Raw genomic sequence first — 13,023 nt, 5'->3', positions numbered from 1 at the left:
CTTCCTCCTCCATCTCATTTCTCTCACATAAGCATAAGCAAGTAGCCATCAAGCGCCCAAGCTCCCCAACCACACCAGAACCTCCATTACATTACCATCTTAGCCATGCGCCATTAGCCACCGCAACGGTGTCACTGACATTTAAGTCCATCACACTACATAATGTCATAGAACCACCATTACTAACATGAAAAAAAAACAAAAGCCCAATCGGTGGACCATGACTCATCCTAGCTACAATCATCGTAGACTAACCTGCGGAACCACGAGCCTCACACCATCATCTTTTTAGTGAACCACTTCAAGTATTATACCTAAAAAGATAAGAACTTAACAAAGAAGGAGGTGGAGAGAGGAGCAAGTTTATGAATAGTGCTCAACAAAAAAGATAAGAAATTAACAAAGTTAATATAGATAATAAAAAAAAGCTATTTGAAGTATGATTAAAAATTAGAGAATCAAATTAAAAATTTTTATAGTTAAAGAATTAAAGTAAATTAAATAAGTTAGAAGACTAAATTAATGTTAAGTATGCTCTAAATTCATATTTGTGTTCAGTTAAAAATATTAAATTTAATAATTTTTTTATCATTTTAACTTTTAATGGTTCAATCAAGTTGATCCTAGCCTTTTTTGAATTTCTACGAATTTGAACAATTGATTTTTTCTGTTTTTTTTTTTAACTCTCTTAATTGAGGTGATGTGTTATCAAATCAACATAAAGCACCGTTGTTCACTTATACTTGACTTTAGTCGACCTCTTTCATCTCCACTTTTTATTCCATCTCCAACATAAAGCACCGTTGGATCTGTGATGGATCATTCCAACAATAAACAACAATGCCATAAAAAGTTTATCCTTAGGTTTTTACTATCATGCTCGTAAACTTAAAAGATATCTTTTATCTTTCTTAAATCAAAGGTTATAATTCAAGTAAGTTATTTGTGATATAATTAGTTAATTTTAATTTTGTAAATTTTGAAAACAATTGAAATAAATTTTATCATCAACTAATAGACACGACACATAAATTATCATTTTTATTCACGATTATTTTAAAACAAGATATGATGTGGCATAACATACTTACTAAATAATAACACACTATATTTTAAAAAGTTTTTAGAAAATTAAAATCAACTAAAAAGTATATAAAAACAAAAGTAAATTAACTTTATTTAAAAAGATATTAATGTTATGGATGTAACGTGAGACGCTTTTATGGGTCTGGGACTAAATGATTCGCGTATGTGGAATCAGACGGCGTCACATGCGACATAAGTGTCACATAGTGTTTACCTATAATTACTATAACGAACATTACAGGCTACTTTTTCTGCTGGATACAGTACGGTCAGCCACCACCCTCATCACCTTCCCAAAAATCATTCAGAAATTGAATAAATGACGTGAGAGCTAACCCTAACGACTAAAGAAGTACGCTACAGTAGATGCTATCATGCAAGCAGTTGAAAGAGAATAAAATTTCAAAGGTATAGTCAACATGGTGAGGAATATTTAGATGAAAATGCAAAAGGGTCGTTGTTAAGAATAAGAATGTCAACAGAATTAAGTACCTGAAAATTATGTCACGTTGTGTTTGTCTTAGTTACAAAACCTTAACATCATATGGTATTAGGTAGACAAGCAAAATTCTTAATTAGTTTTGTTTTTGAAATTTGAACACCTTTTAGTCAATATTATATATCATGAAAGGAGAATAATGCAACTGAACTGAAATCAGCTAGCCTTTGTCGCTTCCCCTGGAATATAGCCAACATGTGAAGATTCTCAGAAAGTGAGAGCCAGCTTCCTCGTTTTTGGTGATTATTGTACAGAACCTGGTCTTTACCACGTGCTTTTTACAGTTAGTAGTAATTTAATTTACCCAGGGTCATGAAATTCAATGCAACAGTAAATTTATTAGATGTCTGTCAATGTCAAAGACAGTGGAATTTCCCTAGAGAAATTAAGGGAGTGAAAAGGGTAAGGGACACATGTGTTTGAAGAAAAATACATGGAATATTGCATATTTTAGAATTGAAACCCTAACGTACGAACAGGCAATTAGACTTTCTTCAAGGAAAATAAAGATAAAAATAAGAAAAGTTTAAACCAATACATTTATAAATAATAAACATATTTTTAATTGCCTAATTAATTTACCCGACTTTTTTTTATATGAACCAAAAGATTCAACAGACAGAAATTAATTCTTTTAAAGCTTAGAAATTATTGAAGTAGACTTTTATCTCTTACCCAACTCATTGTAGTGTTGAGGTTCCATAAGGTTGGTTTGCTTGTGCTGATTCTAACTTTGTATCCAAGGGGGTCATGGTACCCATGGAGTGTTGCTGCTCTCTCTGTGAAAACCCACCACTGCTCATGTTCCTCACCATTCCTCCAACACCCAAAAAGTCCAACGTCAACTTATCAGATCCTCCAAAGCACACACCAAGATTTTGTGACAACTTTTTGGGCTCCTCTACCACATTATGAAACTGGCTAAGGTTGTTTTCGTTCCCTTTCACATTGCCAAATATGGAAGTGTTTCCATTGGCAAGAGAGTTGATCAATCCACGTAGATGATTATTGTGCATATTTTCCATGCTTGATCTTACACCTAATTCTTCTGCTCCATTGGTGGTTGTAGTTGAACCCATTTGAGCAGCTTTCTGAAGCAATGCAGTGGCTGACATGTGAGGGGACATGTTCTCTTGTTGCACTGATGAATTGCCAAAGAGTGAAGACAAGCCTGACCCAACCTGGTTACTTACAGGGCTATTAGTACTGTAGAGTGTTGTTGTTCCTTGGTTGTTACCTCCACCTAAGTTGTTGAATTGATCATTGATTATGCTGCCACTGCTATTGGTATTTGGAAAGAAGCTGAGGTTAAAGAAATTGGTATTAGCTGAATTAGCAGATACTGATGATGCAGAAGTGGAGTTATTAGTGGTTCCTTGAAGATCAGGAAGTTGCATAAGACCATGCAGTTGCTTATTGCTTGAGAATAATGATCCTTGTTGCTGAGATTGGAGGTCGTGAAATGCTTGACTTGGGTCAGTCATGAAGAAAGATGATTGGGGTGACTGTACTCCAAATGATGAAGAGTGATGCAGATTGGGTGAGACTAAATGCTCAAACTTTGGTGCACTGCCAAGGCTCAATATGCTGTTAGTGGAGGCTTGGTTCTGAAGTTGGGTACCAAGGCCTAAGTTCATGTGGTTTGTGCCATACAAATGGGTTCCCAAAGGGTTCAGGTTGGAGGGGTGTCTTGCACTCTCATGGGCTAGAGCATCACAAAAGGCCCTGTGAGTGATGAAACTGTCACGCCTGCACCAAAGATAATATTGGAATAGACTGCATCTTTTGTAAAATGCAAATTGGCACTAGAGAAATAATCCAAAACTATATTATCGCAGTACCATTTGAAATTGAATTTAATAAATAATATTCGAGTATCAAGTGTAAGTTAAGTATGTAGCTTTTATGGTTTTGTGAGTTCAGAAGAGAAAATATATCCAACCACCAAGACTTACTACACTAAACATAAATGGTCCCCTATAGATGTTAAATTCATATAATTGGAGTACTCCCAGAAGAATATTCCTAATTTACAAAATCAAGTATGCAATCATAACCACACAAAAAATCTCATACTTGCCAAAAGAAAAATGAAATATAAAAGAGTAAGATCTTTAATTTGATGGTGATCAATGATGCCCGAAAAATGGGAAATAGTTGTTTCACATAAAAATATAGAGCCGATCAAATCCATAGGGGTCATGTATGTGTATATGTGGGGGGATAAAAGAAAATTGAGCATTGAATGATTAATTTGGAAATTTCTTTTCATGAAATTAGATCTACTATTTTAAAATTAAGAAAACTATGAGAAAGAGAAAGGGCCCAGTGGATTATGCCAAAATCTGATTCACACCAACAACTCCTTATCGAACTACCACTTTGAGTCCTCTCTTTGATCACTGAAAGGAGAGAATTATTTACACATTTGATGAAAGTCAATAATAATAAGACCAGTATGGGTCCAGCTTAATAAATGCAAACTGCCTCATGAGTTGTCCACTTTCTACCCTGAGAAATTCTTGTGAAAACGATCGTACCAACAAAAGGGTTGCTAAATTCTCGGAAATTCAGTGAGAGAAAAAAAAACATGAACTACAGATATGCAACATTAATACAGAGAATTTGTTGCATAAATCACTTGAAGAAATAAAAAGCTAGTGTGACAATTAAGAATCTTGCATTGTACCCATGGCAAAGAATGTACCTGAAAAACATATTTGAACCAACCACGTATAAATATATATATGTATCCAACACGAAACAAAACAAAACAATACAATTCCAAGTCATGTGAGAACAAACCCAGTATCACTGTGTCTCGGCCTGTGCCCTTTACATTGTTGCTTTTAACTACACGTGAATGGGAGTAAGGATAAGGGGCGTTGTTCCCGAGGGACAAAGTTGAACTTGCCTTGTTTTTTCTTCTCAAAACATTTCAAAAATTTGAACCACTTTTGTACAGTGTGCTCACGTGCGAGCAGTCTTATGCCACTGCCACATCCATCCACATACATAAACAAACACAAGAAAAAGGTAGAACGGTCTTGCCCAAATTTATCATTTGTTAGGAGAATTTGATAGAATTGTGATTATTTTATACCCCTTTTCAATGCTAATATTATTACATGCCTTGTTTTTTATCTTTTCTTTTTTTATTTTTTCTTAATTTTCACTTCTCTCTCACCCCTTGTTTGATTTCATAGAAAATTTGAAATTTAAATTAAAAATTAAAAATTTTATTTCTGAAAACCAACTCTTCTCTCATTTTTTTCCTTTATTATTTTCTCTCTTGCAAAATAAAAATCATTAAATTGATATTTAAATTCTTAAAATTTTTTATCCATCCAAACAAAACCTCAAAGTATACATCGTGTCAAAAAAAAATCTTCTAATTATCCATAAACAAAGATTTTATTCTCGATTCGCCTTTTGCATTACACCCTATTGACACATCTTAGAAAACATGTAATTAAAAGAAAAGAGAGGAAAAAATATGTGAAAAAAAAAAACTACAACGTAATATTCCTTTGCTACCTGCTAACATTCTTTCTTTCTTTTATTTTAAGACTTAGCCAAATCTACTGGTCTTAGAACCCATAGACTCTGATTTTTCTTACTCTAGTTAGATGGAGATTGTTTATGTTAAGTGTAACAATATCCGTATCTTATTTCCTGTTCAATCAAAATGCTGAGTTGAGAGGCTTTTAGTTGAAAAGCTGCTTTACACGATACTTTAGCTACACCAAACATTCAATATTAGAAATTAAGGTAATTGAGCACGTTGTTGTTAATTACCTTGAGAAGAGGGTGCCACAGTCACATCTATACTCTCTGGTGCCACAGGTTTTGGAGTGTGCTTTCCAATCTGATTGAACAGCATATTTCTTGGAGCATTTGTCACACTTCCACTTCTTCTCACCATGCTTGCGAGAGTAGTGCTTCTTAATGCCAGTTAGGTCTCCAAGAGCCCTTGAAGGGTCATGGTGAACACATGTGGGCTCCGGACACAGATAAACCTTTCTCTTTGGCTCTTTTGTAGTCTTCTGCTTTAGCTTCCAAGGCAGGTTGTGTCCTCTTCTGTGTAGCTGTAGGTTTTGCTCCCTTTGAAACCCTTTGTTGCACAGCTCACATATAAACCTGTTTGTTGCCATTAGTGTCTTTGGAGATAGTGCTATCACCTCCGCATCTGGATCTGCATACATGTTTGGTGTTTCCATTCCCTTTCAATTAATTTCAATAAATAAAATAATGCCAAACAACTAATTAAATTGTTGCAAAATTATATGTTTTAATTACATGCTGAAATTAAATTTAATTAATATGCCCAAAAAGTGAAAATTTGAGATTTTAAAAAAAGAAAAATATTTTTATAGTTCTTAAGAAATCATTAAAAAACTTAAAACAAAAGTTTAATATATACCTATAGATAAACATAGAGGAAAGAAGCGTGGCCATTCTAACCTCTTAGGAGTATAAGAACTTGACAGCCCTAACTAATATTCAGGATTTAGGGTTTCCATGTGATGTTTGTTTCTTGAGAGAAACACCCAGCAACAAATTACAAAAGGGGCATTTTCCATGAACATATAAATGCTTTTAAGTAATCAAATTTAGTGAAGAATGCATAGAGCTACTTGCATGGTGTTCCAGGTTGATTCCTCCTTTTCTTTTGAGGCACTGTTGTTGGAGTGGTAGTAGTAGTTGAGGAAGCAGCTGTGGAGGATTGGTGGTGTTGCGCAATCTGACTTTGATTTTCTTGTCTAATTCCCAAGAAAGGTGTGGATGAGGAAGCAGCAGCCATGTTGTTTTGAAAAGTTGAGAACAAATCTGGAAAAGTTCTTAAATAAAAGAAACTTTTAATTCCTTATATATCTATTGGAAATTATATATAAAATAAAATTAAGAAAAGAAACAAAAGGCATGAGAAAAAAAAAGAAGAAAAGGAAGGACCTGACTGAAGCTATGTATGTTTGATTTTCCCTGCTTTCTTGTCTCTTTGAAAGGTTTCAGATAAAACCCAGAAAACACCAAGAGGAATTTTATCAAAGGAGACAGCAACAATTCTGAGAAGAAGAGAGAAGAAAACAATATCACATTACTACTGTATACCTACTCATCTTCTCTCTAGCTAGCTATTGTTTTGTAATGCATAAAAATTTGCTTCACTATAGCTAGCTACCCCCTTGCTTATTCCTCAATCATTTGATGTCTTCTACATAAATAATACTTAGCATACTTGTCCACCCATACGCATACCCATATCTCTTTTTCTCTCCCTATTTTGTCTTTTCCTCTCATCGATCCTTGTTAATTGTGCATTTTTGTAAAAGAAAATAATAGTGTGGTGAAGTAGCAAAGTGATGGATGGAGGGTAATTTATGTCCCTATTATGCACTGTGTCGCTTAGCAGATGATGCTTTGGGGCCACCGACCCGTAGGCCTTACAGCCTCCTTATCTCTCCTTCTCTTCTTTCGTATCTTATTGCCAACATAGCATACAACTTGTTGTTTCCTTAATTCACTAACTACTTTTTTTATTTCTTAAAAAAATTTCATTTACAATATATATTATTTCATTTGATATTTTTAAATGAAATATTAAATAAAAAATTATGACATTTAGACAGAGAATATAAAACAAAAATGACCATCTTATTATAGAAATACTTTATGAAGATCAAACTTGTTTGAGAAAAAATAAAAAATAAGAAAAAAAAGCCACAAGTTTTTTAAAATTAAAAAAATTAATTAAATTATTATTATTATTTCAAAAATTATAAGGTTAAATTTTTATTTTGAAAGATACTTAAATTATATTTTTCTCTTTAATATATTTATCTATCCTCCTTATAAGATAAAATATGTTACATTTTGATCTAATTTAATATAAACTAGTTTAGTAATTTTTATTTTGTAATAAATATAATTTAATAATCAAATAATGAAATTTATATTTTATAAATAATTACATATAAAAAATATCTTAAACAATAATTTTAAAACATATTTTAACTTAATTCTATAACTATGAATATCAAAATAATAAAGATTTAAAAAGTTAAAAAATTTAAAATATAATTCATTTTAAAAGAATACTTTTATTGTATAGTGTAAAAATAATTAATTAAATATCAAAAATTAAATATATATTAATAACCATAAATTTAAAAAATAAAATTCTTAAAAATAAAATCTAAATTTAAAAAATAAAATAATTAAATAATTTTAATAAATGTAAAATTATATATATTTATGACAATGAATTTATATAAGGTAATATAAAAAAGTTAAATAACAACTTTAATTTTCAAATTTTATTACATGATTAATAAATATATAAATAAAAAGTAAAATCATTATAATAAAAAAGTACAATTATTATAATAAAAAAAGTGTAATTCATATATCATTATCAATTAATTAATCTTAAAATATATACATGATAAATTTTGAAGGAGAATAACTCAACTAATACTTAAATTTTTAAATAATAAACTTTTATTTATAATAAAAAGCTAATCAATGTTAATTTAAAAAAATTATTATAATGATTCTCAATACAAATAAGTAATCTTAAGCATTTAATTATAATATATAAATTTAAGCATTTAAGTATAATATTTCAAATTACGGATATAATGATTGACTTGCAAATCATTCAACATGTGAGTTAATTACTGACAGTTATTCAAGTTTAATATGTAGCCTCAATTTTTAATCATTTATCACCTTAATATGTAGCCCCAAAAAGAATCATTTTAATAAAAATATATTTTTTTTTTTTAAAAAAATAATCAGCAAATGTAAATTTATCAACCATTATATAATAGGTTTTAAACTTTTAACTTATTCTTTGTTTGTGTGTGATGTTTTCAATGATATAAGAATGGTTATGTAGTGACAAAAGTTACTACAAAATAGCGATCGTGACATAATTTGCTCAGAATCATATATCTGATTTTAATATGTATTATTAATGTAGTTTGTTTATTTTTATGTAAATATTACTAAATTTTATGTGAGAAAAAAAGAGGATGGAAAGAATTCAATAACATTTGCTCAAGAGAATTTGAAATATATTTCTATATGGTATTAATGCATGTCTGATTTTTTTTCTTGTTGAGATAATTTACTTTACATAAATAGATGACAAAACATTGTTAGAATTTAATTTTAATTAGCTCTCATTGTAAATGTCATAGTGTGATAAATTATGGAATATATTGTTCTTGACACAATTATAGCTTTAATTAGAGAAATGTTTTTTTTTTAATTTAAAAAGAATTATTATTTTTTAAATATTATAATATGATGAGTGAAATGGCATTATTGTGCCATTTCATAATTAAGACGTGTTATTCCTACAACTTTTTATTGTAAATGGCACGTGTATGATGTAAGTGTTTTAATGAACATCTACGACAAAAATATAAAAAATAATTAAAATATCAAAAGTTACAAATAAATAAAATATAATGAAGTTATTAATTTTATGATAAAAGTTTTTCATCTATTGTAAATTAATTTATAATTTAATCATATATTTTACAATAAAAATATTTGTCAATATACTTATGATCAACACACAATCCTTAAGAAATATTTACACATATTCACAAGATAACCCCATATTTGTGCCTTTGTGTTGGTGGCCAATTCACAAGCACTAGATCTTAAGTGGACTAAGAATGACATATTATTCATGTTTGTAACCCAAAATTCTACATCGTGGAAGAGGTGAAATCCTTAAAAAATTTAATAAAATCTTAATTCACACCTTAAATATGACAACAATAGTGAGGATTAAATATGACTTTCAATGACAACAACCGTCAATTTTGTTGGAAACATGTTTCATTGACAGCGTTAGCAATATGCTGTCATTAATGATCGATCAATCGTTCTCAAATTGTCAGATAACACGTTGAAAATAATAATTTTAACAAAATTTCAAGCAATATAAATTTTTTATTTAACTTATATTTAATAGGTTATAATTTATTACTAGTGGTTAGATATAAGTTATATATATATATAATACAAAATCATTTATAAAAGTCTAGTAAACTTCATAACTAAGTAATATCCAACACCATTCAAACAGATCCCCGTTACATACTGCCTATGGACATGCATGTTCAAATAAAATGGGTTCATAATTAACCTTGTCGTGGGAATACATGATTAGTAGTAGGGCATGTTTGTTTAAAAGAATCTACGGAGAATTTATTAAACTAGTTAATAAATTTTATAAGTTTCTTTAAAATTTATTTCAATAACTTTTAGTATAATATATTATATTAGTAAATAACATTATTAATATAGAAAATTAATGCATAACATCACCATATATTTTATTATTAATATAATATATTTAATTATGGATATTAATAGTTTAATTATTTTGTTAAAAATAATTGACGTTATATATTAATAGAAGTACATATATATAGTAGTAGAAGATGGTGTCACCTGTGACATGCAGACTGACAGTGAAGCAAAGATGGCAGCAAAGGGTTCTTTTATAATGGAAATAATGAAACTCGCTTTGAATATTTGAACGAATCTTAATGATATATAATAATTGCCACTCCAAATTTTACCAAATGAAATAATCAGTTTGTCTGAAAACCTTCATAGCTCTTTTCCTTCATTTTTCTTTGATGAAGCTATATTTGGCAAAAATATCACAATTGAAAATATATAAAATAATTAAATAAAAATAAAAGTATTTTATTATGTTTTACATATTTTATTTAAATGTTTTATATATTTTTATTAATTTATATAAATCAATAATATGTAGTGTCTTTATTTTAATTATTTTACTTATTGAAAAAATAGAATAAAAATTTAATTTAAAAAATTATTTTAAAAAAATTAATATAAATAATTAAAACTAAAAAATTAAAAGAACACATAATAAGTCAAATAAAAAAGAAGACCAAACTGGCCGACAATAGGAAAAGACGGTGAATCGGTCTAGTGTTCGGTTCCTTTAATCCAAAATGCCAACTAATTTCAAAACCGTTAATTAACAAACGATCGTCAAATTTATCTAAACCGGTAAAATTAAATTTTATTTACATTTTGGCTTGAATTAGTTTTCTGTCGGTGCAATTTTTAATTATCTAATAAAATTAAAATATTAATATAAACATTGTAAATCTATAATATAATATATCATATTGATAGAGTTCCGTTGTTATAGAAGATTGATATCTATTGTTATTATTATATTAAATGTTAATATTATCATATTGTTAAAACCAATTCAAAGTTTATAATAATAGTTTAATTTTTATAGAATAAAAAATATATTAATATAAATAATCTTAATCCTTAACATTTTTTATTTAATATTAAATAATATTTTAAAAAATTATTTACTATTTTTTTATTTTTGACAAAATAAAGAGCTAATTTTAAAAGGATAACGTATAAACTTCACTTATCAATAGTTATTATTGATTAGCGTCTTATCAACTTATCCATTAATATAAGATTCTCTTATTATAAAATATATAACATGATATCTTATAATAATTTTAGTAATTAAATTTTTATATTAATATTATATATGATGTTAAAATATATATTTGCTATTAATTTAACTATAATCTACTCAATAAATCACAAATAAGTGATTTTATTAATAATCCACCTAGACCACAAGTAAAAAATTAAAAAATAAATGAAATTATTATTAACGAAAAACTTTTTTTTAAGCATTTAACATAACATTAATTTAAATTTAAACTCAAAATTACAGATTAAAACGGAATAATTCTCTATTAATTATTTAGGTAAATAAAATAATTGAATTAATAATTATTTAATTTAATTTTATAATTATTTTATGTAATTATTTTCAAAAGTTTCTATGTCCTTTAAATCTCACTAATTTTAAGATAAATTTGAGTAAGCTCGGATTTTACCCTCCTCTTACTCTCTTTAAAATTAGAGCAAATTAGATTTACTTGATATCTTTTATATTTTCATACTACTTTACTTTTCCTTCATTATTCATATAATTATATAAAAATTAATAGAATTTGTCTTATCCAGAAGAGTATAATGTTATTTTCTTACATAAATTAGAAAAAAATTGTGTAGGATAAAAAAATAATGTTAAATAAACTTTGTTGAAAACTTAAAGACCTACGAGTATAACTTAAAATCTTGAAACAAATATGATAATTTATAATAAAAAAAAATTTCTTTTATCTGTTTTGATGAAATCAAACACTATTAATATTTGTCATAAAATATAATTTTATTTGAATAAAAAATATTCATTACCTATAACCGATATGAGTAAATTATACTCTCTTAATTAATTTAATTTGAATAATTACAATCTTCTGGTAAAAACATGAGCATGCTACACTTGATAATGTTCTTTAGGATAAACAATTTTTCTCACTTTCAATATCACTAACAGATAATTTTAAACAATTTAGTATTGGTTTTAAAGGTTTACAACATGAAATGAAATTTCAAACACTTTTAATATAATTATTATATTTAAAATTTATCTAATTTCTTTATTTCATAATTTCTATAATTTTTAAAATAATATCATAACTTTAAAATTGACTAACTATTAATGATAGCAAGAATCATTAAAGAGAAAACAATATTGCCTCGAATTATTTATATTAAAATAAATTAAAGTATAAAATGTGTTTATTTTCTAGAAAAGAAAAAAAATTAAAATAAAAAAGATAAATTTTAAGTGTTTTTCAAAAACCTTAAATGTAATCTAGCTTTGTAAGTTTCTATTAAGTCTATGATGTACAACCTTTCTTGCCCATGAACTCTTGCATGTACCTAAAGAAAATGACCTCCAACCAAATCTTTAAGACTTGAGTAAAACAATAATAATAAAAAAAAATAATGGAGATAGAATCCTTCGTTGAGTTACCTAGATGCCTATAAGCTTCACCTACCTATGTAAATTTAGTAATACGCAATGAAAAATCAACATTGAAGTGCAGGTACATATGAAAAATTATTATAAATTTGTACGGCAGTAGGCCAAAATGAGAAAGACGCTTGCAAGGATGAAATGAAGGAGTATTATGGTTCCAAAAATGGTATTTCCCTATTGACACATTCATATCACTTTATACCTTCTGTATATAGAAAAATAAAAATAAAAGAATAAATCAAAACATGTATTTAAAAATCATATGTAAACTAGAATTTTGAATAGTATATATATATATATATATATATATATGGCATTAATAATAGGATTGTGGCAACAGGAATAACAAAAGGAAAAGAAGGAAACGATAGAGAGGGACACATGCAGACATGTGAATTGCTTGGTGAAGCAGACGCAAGGGAGTGATTTGACATTCGAAGGACACATGAAAGATGGGTCACACTGTGGACCCTCTTGTGTGGCTTCGTTTTCAGTGGAAGCT

The 13,023-nt window shown here is 28.0% G+C and overlaps 1 protein-coding gene across 3 annotated transcripts; it reads right to left on the bottom strand.

Annotated features, from left to right (window-relative positions):
• Window positions 1–683: 683 nt before the first annotated feature.
• On the bottom strand, window positions 684–6,935 carry LOC113868503 (protein indeterminate-domain 5, chloroplastic-like). 3 transcript variants are annotated; one of them, XM_027504142.1, is made up of 5 exons: window positions 6,539–6,877; window positions 6,227–6,415; window positions 5,384–5,780; window positions 2,261–3,334; window positions 1,624–1,842 (listed from the first exon to the last, which is right to left on the bottom strand). In XM_027504142.1, exons 2-4 carry the CDS (start codon window positions 6,387–6,389, stop codon window positions 2,266–2,268), a joined length of 1,629 nt encoding a protein of 542 aa, XP_027359943.1. In that variant the 5' UTR covers window positions 6,390–6,415; window positions 6,539–6,877; the 3' UTR covers window positions 1,624–1,842; window positions 2,261–2,265. The 3 variants fall into 3 exon arrangements, with proteins under 3 accessions (XP_027359942.1, XP_027359943.1, XP_027359944.1); XM_027504141.1 differs by having other exon boundaries at window positions 684–3,334; window positions 6,539–6,935; XM_027504143.1 differs by lacking the exon at window positions 1,624–1,842 and having other exon boundaries at window positions 1,876–3,334; window positions 6,227–6,426; window positions 6,539–6,878.
• Between the last annotated feature and the right edge of the window lie 6,088 nt (window positions 6,936–13,023).

Source organism: Abrus precatorius, unplaced genomic scaffold (genome assembly GCF_003935025.1).
Source record: "Abrus precatorius isolate BTA unplaced genomic scaffold, Abrus_2018 Scaffold6, whole genome shotgun sequence".
Taxonomy (NCBI): Eukaryota; Viridiplantae; Streptophyta; class Magnoliopsida; order Fabales; family Fabaceae; genus Abrus; species Abrus precatorius.
Note: the sequence above shows the minus strand (reverse complement) of the source record. Positions and strands in the feature narration are given on the sequence as shown.

Excerpts from the sequence above, each read along its gene's own strand:
- LOC113868503 (XM_027504141.1), bottom strand. The coding sequence starts at position 6,389 with ATGGCTGCTGCTTCCTCATCCACACCTTTCTTGGGAATTAGACAAGAA. Across the intron at positions 5,781-6,226 it reads GAATCAACCTGGAACACCAT|ATCCAGATGCGGAGGTGATA; the intron begins GCAAGTAGCTCT and ends ACATGTATGCAG. Across the intron at positions 3,335-5,383 it reads TGTGGCACCCTCTTCTCAAG|GCGTGACAGTTTCATCACTC; the intron begins GTAATTAACAAC and ends TCTTTGGTGCAG.